Source organism: Raphanus sativus, chromosome 7 (genome assembly GCF_000801105.2).
Source record: "Raphanus sativus cultivar WK10039 chromosome 7, ASM80110v3, whole genome shotgun sequence".
Taxonomy (NCBI): Eukaryota; Viridiplantae; Streptophyta; class Magnoliopsida; order Brassicales; family Brassicaceae; genus Raphanus; species Raphanus sativus.
Genome location: NC_079517.1, coordinates 16,728,844 through 16,738,462, shown reverse-complemented (window position 1 = coordinate 16,738,462; position 9,619 = coordinate 16,728,844). Strand labels below are relative to the sequence as shown.

Below are 9,619 nucleotides of genomic sequence, written 5' to 3'. Positions count from 1 at the left end.
TTTAATATTTAGTTATGTATTTATATTTTATAATATATATATTTACTGTAAGATTTTATTAATTAATATTAATGTGATATTTTTATATATGTGCTAGTTATTTATAAGTTTTATGAATTTATATTCATTATAACAAATATAGAAATCATAGTGTAAAATACAAATAATTTTGAAATTATGTTTGAAATTTTTTTTTTGGAAAAAAATATATTGAAACTTTAAATTTAGAGTTTTGTAAACTCTAAAAATAGAGTACTTTTGAAGATGCTCTAAATGCATATCAATCAATGGTAAGACTGGTGACTACTAATGAAGACTACTCTCCTGCAAGCAACGTTTCGAGTGCCATGCATAACTAAGTTACTTTACTATCAACAACTTTGTGCTCTGTAGAAGAATTATTTTTAGGATCTCAAAAAGATTGGAGAAACCAATGAAGCCCCACTTCTTGCCCGCCTGCAAAAGTTAAATCCTCAAGATACACTTCATTTTCAAAATTTTTATAGAATACTAATTTTTCAATTTAATTTCACTACTTAGTCTGGTCGAAAGACTTGGGAGACTATGAACTTGAGAATTGTTCCTAGACATCAAAAGAAAGAAAAAAAGATTCATGTACAAGTCTACAAGAATCCTCGCAAAATCAGCAAACAATATCATCGAACGAGAGAGGAGCAATTGCAGCCAACGCCTCAGCCTTTTCCATCTGCATTTGAGTTTCAAGATCCAAGAACATTAGCTTCAGCTTCAGCAACTCTTCCTCCATTGTTCGTAGCCGAGCCTCACTACCCTTTTCCTTCTTCTTCTTCTTCTCAGAAACTTCATCCAGCTTTATCATCAGCCAATCCAACTTAAAACCGACATCAATCAGATCAGCCAGTGTGTCGTCAGCATTGCTCAGATCATCTTGGGAGAGCTTCTCTGGTGACTGGCACAGCATCTCAATGAGGCTAAGGAGTTCACACATGTAAGCTCTTCTGATCTGTCGGTTCTTTGGACGGAAGTCTAATGCTATGTCCGGGTGTCTTTTGAATATATAGCTCACCGACTCAACCTGCTAGCCAATAAAAAAGGTGAAACTATGTTGGAAACAATATTGTGAGAGTGAAACCTAAGAACATAATCCAGAGATATGCAATAAAAAATGATATTCGAATTTCAGATTAGAGCTTTCTCACTAATACAAATAGAAGATGAATACAGTTCTTACCTGAGAAGAATAAACGTCAAAGCCATTGATAGTTATTGTTTCCTTTGTTGCTTGAATCTTCGTGATCAAACTATTATCAGTCACAGAAACAGATGTCCGGGAGGCATCCTCCAAAGACTTCACTTGGTCTAGAGAGGTTCTGTTTCTAGCACCACTATCATTGGAAACAAGAGATGAAGAATCCTCATCACCGACATCTTCTTTAGGTGCATCATCATTGGAAACCTCAGTCTCAGCTGTCACACTGTTACTCTTTATACCATCATTCCCTATGGTATGAGAAGCCTCTTCCAAGGCACTGAAGTGGTTCAAAAGACTTATATCCTCACCTCCATCATCTGACAAAGGAGATGAAGCATCATCATTATCCACATCCTCTTCAAACGAACCATCGTCAGAAGGACCATCATCATCATCATCATCAGAACCCTCTTCAGATACGGCATCATCATCTGAATCCTCAGTTTCTTCACAAGAAGAATCCCTCTGAGATTTTCCAACGGATTCATCATCAGCTTGGCTGCTAAGAGGTTCAGTAATCTTGAGAGTTTCCTCTGGTACAACAAGAGAGGCTGGAAGTACATGTAGTTCAGCGAGGATAATGAGTCTGCTATTCACCAGAAACCCTTCACTCTTGTCATGAAGTTTAGCAAGGGACACGAACTTAGTATAACCCCAAGCCTTATTCTTTGCATCGAAACAACATTGCCCTCCTGCCACGACAAAACAGAATATCATATTGCAAAGCGCTAATTAATGAGTAATGATAATGAGGAGCTAACAAAAGATGAGCGTACCCAATACTATGCTCGATTTTCCCCAAGCTTTAGTGAAGAGAGCGAGGGTAAACTTGACGTCTCTGGACCATCCGGGTGGCAGAGATGTAGGATCTTCAAACTCCAGATACAAGGATAAGTGACCATCCTTCTTATCTCGCTTAGGATAAGCAAGAAGACGCCTTTACAAAAAAAAGAACCTACTCAAGATCAAATGCAAAAATTGTTAGTAAATGGTTTCTCTTTGTTACCAATTGACCCCGGCGAGGGCGAAGGGGCGAGAGTAGCATTTCTCGTCTTGTGAAGATGAGAACTTTTTCAAAACCCAACTGAATCTCTTTTCCATTTGCTCACCCATTAACACCCGATGAACCCTAAAAACCAGAAGGTCGTAAACAACAACACAGGAGTCACACACACCCGTTAGGAACTTAGTGCGTGTTGGGGGGGGGGGGGGGGGGGGGGGCTCAGGGTTTAAGAAGATAGAGATAATTTAGAAAACCCTAGCCAACAGAAAGAGAACGTGTCTTTAGCCGTTGCTATTTCACAGCTATCTATGCAGAAACTACGTATCACTGGTATATTTAAGCGAGTCCTGCGCATTCGGTTTATATTATTCAATTTTCGGTTAGTTCGGTTCGCACACAATTTTTTACCAAATTGAACTGAAAAAATATTCGGTTTGATTCGATATCCAGCTAAATCGGTTTCGTTTGGTTTACGAAATTTTAGATTACTAAAGTGAGGAAGCCCAAAGCCATTCACTGGGTAAAATTTAGAGCGAGTTTAATCAGCTTTTGCCAGAGTAGGCAAAATTACTTGGCTCATAAGACTGGTTACTATTTTTCAAAAAATAAATAAGACTGGTTACTTACCTTGACTAGTATTTTGTTTGATTAAAATGGAGATATTCTGAAGTTACGACCCAAAGTAATTTTTTAACGAAAGTGCAACCACTGATAGGCATTCTTTCCTTATCTATCTTCGGATATATAAATAAACTCTAAGGGGGATGTATTCAACTGAGAGTTTCAGGTGATTTGTATTAAAATGACAAATCCATTGTTATTCAAACATGAATTTTAAAAACTCATTTAAAATCCACTGTTATTGAACTTGACATTTCGTAAAGTACTCTGAAATCCACTGTTATTGAAAATATTTTAAGTTGTGGGATTTTAAAGTTTTGAGGTGATTTTAGGGTGTTTGGGTGGAGTTTCTTAGTTAAAATAAATAAAACTCAATTCCCATTGTTTTAGGTGATATTCTAGAGTAGTTTAACAAAAATCACCTAAATCTCTGCAACTTATTAAAATCATCTAAAACTCCATTAAAAATCAAATCACATCAAATGCTAAATTGAATACATCCCCCTAAAGCAATGAATATATATATATATATCTACGACAGTCCGCCATTTTTTTTTTGTAACACCGCAGATTTTTCATTCATAACTAAAAGTTTACATGGATCCAAGCACCATCAAACATATGATGTGCGATCTTTTTAGAGAAATTAAAAACAGAGCAAACTAAAGATAGAGCAAACTAAAGATAGAGACACAAACATATCTATGTTTAATAAAGTGTCCAAATTGATATCAAAAGAGCCACTCACAAGTAACCTCATAGAAAATATACTGCGTCTTTCAAAATCTTCATGACTTTGAAATAGTCACCGTATGTCGTGACGTTAAATATTCCACAACCTCGAGTCTCATTGGGATGATTCTCATTGTATCTTCCGGTCTCAAACGAACCATCACACAAGATATCAAATGGTTAAGAAAATGACAATGCTCACTGGCTTTGAAACCAGGAGACAAGTACCTCTTATGAGGAGGAGTACTGGTGGAAAGATTCACTCCTATGATGAGGAGGAGGGTAGAAAACGATCTCTCATGGCCCCGTTAAACTACATAAAGTAGTTCTCTTAACGAGTATTAAGCAATGTTTTGAAAACCGGACCGGACACCGACTCAGTATAGCTACTGGTTGACTGGTTGAATCGGTTCAATCAGGTTTTCTATTTACGAAAAAATAAATAAATATATATGTAATTATATATTTATACTGTATAAACTTTATTTCTACATATAAAACATTTTTTATTCTTTTTATTCACTAAAAATAAACAACAAACATAAATCTAACTATATATAGAGTAAAAACTGAATAAGGAATACTATGTGAACTGAAATTGAAATAAGTAAATGATTTACAGTTACAATTATCATATTTATTTATTTTTACAACTAACACCTCAAATTTTATGAATATTGCAAAATAAAGATAGATATGAGAGTCGAAAATATATACTTTTTACATTATTTCTTAAGAAAATAAAAAGTCAATTAAATAATGATAGTTGAACACTAATTGTATAATATTAAATTTTAGCTAGTAATAATAAAAATACTTAATTATATGTTAATTTTTAAGAACAGAGTTTTAAAATTAACCCGGTTCACCGGTTTTACCGGGTTTCAACCGGTTTTACTGGTTTTTCTCAAATCCGGATCTTTAACCAAACCGGACTCAGCTTCTTGAACGAGCCACGGTCTGATCGTCCGGTCCGATCTGGTTTTTAAAATACTTGTATTAAGTCGTTTATTTTAAATTTTACAAATATAAAACAGATATCAAATACTAAAATAAAAATAACCACTTAGTATTGTTAGCTTGTTATCCGGTGTTTGTTATATGTTTTTACTTTTGAACAAAACAAATTCTTTAAACTCTGGTAGAATAACTTTTTGAACGATAAATGACTTATACAAAATTGGTTTATTTATAGAAACATTTTTTTTTCTTTTTATTAATTGAATGTGGATGAAAGTCTTTATATGAGAATATATGAGAATTTAAAATAAAAATCTTTATAGATAAAATAAGTTTAAATTAAAATTCTAATTAATTAAGCTTTTTTATTTTATTGTGCAAAGTTTAAGTAGCTAAAATAAATAAATAATATTTTTAAGAACTTACATATAATTATCATTTAATTTTTTAAATAATTCACAAGTTACAAATAGTAAAACACGACGAGTAATTTGCAAATATGTCATTTTAGTAAATGATTAAAAGGATAATTCTCTCAAATAGTATTTTTAATTTTTGTCACAAAAATAACATTCAAAAAAATAAAATGATCAAAATATTTTTTTTTGTTTTGAAAATTTTAATATTTTTTTATTTTTTGAAATTTGAAACTCATATCCAAAATCCACCTCTTAGTTCTAAATCCTAAGTCTAGATTAGTTACCTCAAAATGGTATAAATGTATATTTTACCTTTTAATAAAACTTTTTTTTTTTTCTTATTACGCAGATTGTAGAATGTAAAATATTTCATGATATTACTTCATGATATTGACAATTTATTTTTGTTATTGACAATTTATTACAGTGATGTTTTAATTTTGGATTGGAAGTTTAATTTATTATGAATTTTATGTCTTGATTTTTTTTAGATTTCATAACTCTTATGTTACATATTTTTTTAAATACTTTAAACTATTTCCTAATATTTTGTATGTCAAATATAAATACAAAAATGGAAATTAAAGTTAAGTATTTTCAATTTTTTAAACATAAAATAGATACATATCCAAACTATTACTTTATATTTGAAAACATTTAAAATATTAACTTTAGTTTTTATATATTTATTTTCATAACTAATATATTATTATATAATAAAACTAATTCATTTACTAAACCACGGTTCATCCACGGTTCATCCAATGATCCAGAGACCCGGTAAATCGTCCGGTTCAATGTCCGGATCGGGTGTCAAAACACTGGTTTATAGGATTTCTTTGTATTTGATGTTGACGATGGAGAATGGATCGTCTATGATTCTCCTTCTTTAACGCAATTGACGTAACCGTCATATAATCAGTCTAGAAATTCCACTCATCCCACTCTAATAATGTTAAATAATTGATGGCGATTCAAGTCCAAAAGACTAACATTTGGTCTATTGGTATTGACACATAAACTCTATGGTATCTTTCCATGTTACACTGTGTAAAAAAACCAATAATTTCTCTGATGCATGCTGTCCGTGTTTACATTTTAAAAACCATGAACATGATTAATATACTCTTAAAACTTAACTAAAAAAAAAGAATCATTACTTTCAATCTGAGAAAAATTTAAAAACGTTGTCTGGTTGCTAAAGTTATTTAAAATTGATGTAAACCACACACCATCCTCACCATTAATCTTTTGCACCACACTAACTATTTATTGTTACTAAATGTAACAAGTCAGCAAGTCTGAATGTCACATATAGTTAGAAATTGTCTTTCTCCTGACAGATGCATAAAAATTCATAAAAAGTTTCTGTTTTGTTTCGGGTACAAATCGTATCATCTCATTTCCCTCGGTTACTCTCATCCAATCAGTACCGGATCGACCCGAACGAACCTCAGTGAAGCCCACAGTACAGTCTGAATTTCATCCCGTAACATTTATACCTTGTATAAACATTGCTCATTGTGAATGAATGAAAAAAAAAACTCTTTTTCAATACTTTACAAAACAACCTAAAGGATATTTCTCCTCCAGGCAGTTTAGCTCTTACTGCCAAACTGAACCGGACGTGTGTTGGAAAATCATATATCAAGTCTCTCCAGTAGTGTTTAGTTTCTATGGGGTCTGATCTCCCACAAACTTCTGCCTACGCTTGATCTCATACATTAGGATATCAATTTAAGAATCTACAGCTCTTGATTCTTATATAGTGTCATGAAAACACAAACAAAAGCTTACATCAGTGTAGGCAATTTAATATCTTAGCCTACTCTGTGGAGCTGCCGAGATCCTGATCCAATTCCCGAGTCCGAGCCTGAGAATGATAAGTGCCTTCTCACAAATTGATGGTTCAGCAGCTCAGCCGCAGTTGGCCGCTCTACCGGGTTCACAATAAGACATTTAGTTATAAAATCCCGACCGTTCAGTGATAGTGTATTAGGTATGTCCGGAAGCGCACCCTTGCCGATCCTAAAGAGGGCTTGAACCTGGGGGTTTGCAAAAATTCTCCATCAAATTTATTTTGCCGGGAAAGCCCAAAAAAAGACCATCAAATGAAATGTTCAAAAATTCTCCATAAACAAAGGTAAATGGTTTTTACATGTTTTCTCTACAGAAGCACATATAGTAAATGGTTCAAATATAGTATAGTCTTTTGCTGTAAAATTTAGGATGTAATTAAGCGAAATAACAGTAGGGTTTGGCTATAAAATTTGTGTATAATTATTTAAAAATAAAAACATTATTAATAAATAGCTTTTTTTTTTTAATTAATAAATAGTTGTTGGCTGATATAAACGTAATTTATATTTATAACATTAGTTAACTAGATATTTTTTTGCACACATGCAAACATAATCATATTACAGATATTTATTAGTACATATATTTTTGACTTTTCATTACTAAATTTTAAGCTAACAACACAATACATATATATACACATACATATTATATTTTTATTTAAAAATAAATTTTTATTTTTGATTATCTTATATTAATTAATCAATATAAATAAATCTAAAAGTTGTTGATATAAAATTATGTTGTTAGTTGTATAATAAAATTATATATTGTATATTTGGACAATAAAAAAAATCATTGTCAATAATAAATAATTAGAAGTTATAGTCTTGGGTGTCATTCCTCGGTGGAATTATACCAATTGCAATCAAATAACATACCATAAGTGGACAAAGAGGAACAGTGCACCGCCCTGGACGCACCAAAAGTCCAAACGAAATTAATAAAATTATTCAATTTGTTTCAAAATTTTATTATTTTTGATAATATTTAAATTATAATATCAAATTTAATTAAATATAGGCCTCAAAAAAATATTTTGCCCAAGGGCAACTTTAAGCGGGCCCTGGCCATATACACTTCATATTATAAATGGAAGTAAATGCTCAAAACAAACAATTATACAAAGTTACACAAGTTATAAAAAATATGTAACTATAAACATTTCCAGGACCATTATAAAAACTAACAATTCTCCAAATAATCATTAAGTTTTAGAAAATATATATAATTTCTTTTAAATTATAAAATTAATTATTTGTTAAGAATATCAATGATTCTAGTCACTCTAACTTTTAACGTGAGATCTCGGATGCGAAAAATCATTTCGAAAATAGTAGTGTAGATATTATACCAATTTCTTATCTTTCTATGTTAGTATAATTATGATGTATATAATATATTTATAAAAATCTCATAAGCCATATTAACTTATGTATATTATTTTAATATATATAGAGAGAGTTTTTAAATATATGTGAGTATGTTGTTTGAGTAAATAAAAATAAAAATATCAGCCTCTTAAAGAATTAAAAATTGTGCTTTACAAAATTATTTTTCTAACTAAGGTTTGCTGGCTTAGTTTAGTTTATATGATTCAGATTTTTCAGAATAGCTAAAAAGTTGAGCGAGAATTTTTCCTATTTTATAAAAGAAAGTTTGGGAATCTTAAAGAATTACTGGGGATAGATCGCAGTAGGGGATATGACCAGTAAGCATTTCCAGGACTGTGCATCCAAGGCTCCATATATCCGCTGAATTTCCATACCCACCAGTACTCTTCGGGTTAATAACCTGATTAAATTGTTATGTTCCGTTCAGACTCAACCATACAAGTACTGCCTAAAGTACAGTGAAAGCCGAATCATAACAATTAACTGAAATAAACGAAAATTAAAACTAAATCCGGATTGATCAAATACATATGGGACATATAAACCGGGGTTGGGTTGATTTTATCAACCACATATCATAGCATTAGCGGAAAAAATGGGTCTGAGATCCCACAATTATGTTGAAACTCCATATGTTGTTCACATAATCAAGAATAGAAAGTATACCTCTGGAGCCATCCAGAAGGGAGTTCCCTTGCAGGACTTAATATCGTTCAGTTTTGACACCTAAAAAACAAAACAGCACGAGTATCAAGAAAGGGGGTAAGCGATGTACCAAGTTATTACTTAATTGCAAAATAGATATAAACATCTTTAAAATAAAAACCTTTGCCAATCCAAAATCTGCAAGCTTAACAGCTCCACAGGCATCCACCAATATATTTGCACATTTGATGTCTCTTTGTCGCATCAGATGAGAAAAGTAAGAGAAACAGGAAATGCAAGGAGTTTGTCGAAAAACGGTGGTGAAAAGTTTCAACCAGTCTTACCGGTGAATAAAACCTTCACCGTGGAGATATTTCAAGCCCTCAAGAATTTGCCTTGTGTACATGGACACTACAGAGTCAGTAAGCTTGTATCTTTGGTAGACTTTTAAAAGGGACCCTTGGGATACAAGCTCAAGGAAGATGTACAAATTCGACCCATCCTGCAAACAGCTAAAGCGTTATATATTACAAGTTTTTGATTGAGCAAAGAAATGCATAGGAAGCTGCAACTGGCAACATGAAAGGCAGAACCGGATCATACATTGGCAGTACCACGATATCTCACTATATTCTGATGCTGCAGCTGACTGAGTAGTGCAATCTCCTGAAAACAAATGAAAACCAAATGTGGACGATTAGCAACCTGATACGATCGTATCAGCTAGGCCATGCATATCCCACCCCCTCGAGTT

The 9,619-nt window shown here is 32.2% G+C and overlaps 1 protein-coding gene across 1 annotated transcript; it reads right to left on the bottom strand.

Moving 5' to 3' along the window:
• Positions 1–563: 563 nt before the first annotated feature.
• LOC108831869 (MATH domain and coiled-coil domain-containing protein At3g58440-like) lies at positions 564–6,462 on the bottom strand. Its single transcript, XM_056991390.1, has 5 exons — positions 6,419–6,462; positions 2,238–2,360; positions 2,008–2,168; positions 1,211–1,923; positions 564–1,054 (listed from the first exon to the last, which is right to left on the bottom strand). Exons 1-5 carry the CDS (start codon positions 6,460–6,462, stop codon positions 644–646), a joined length of 1,452 nt encoding a protein of 483 aa, XP_056847370.1. The 3' UTR covers positions 564–643.
• Positions 6,463–9,619: the final 3,157 nt, after the last annotated feature.

Bases quoted from the DNA above. Each gene is read 5' to 3' on its own strand.
- LOC108831869 (XM_056991390.1), bottom strand. From the start codon at position 6,462: ATGTTACGGGATGAAATTCAGACTGTACTGTGGGCTTCACTGAG. The intron at 1,924-2,007 runs GTACGCTCATCT...TTGTCGTGGCAG, and splicing joins AAAATCGAGCATAGTATTGG to GAGGGCAATGTTGTTTCGAT. The intron at 1,055-1,210 runs GTAAGAACTGTA...ATTGGCTAGCAG, and splicing joins TTGACGTTTATTCTTCTCAG to GTTGAGTCGGTGAGCTATAT.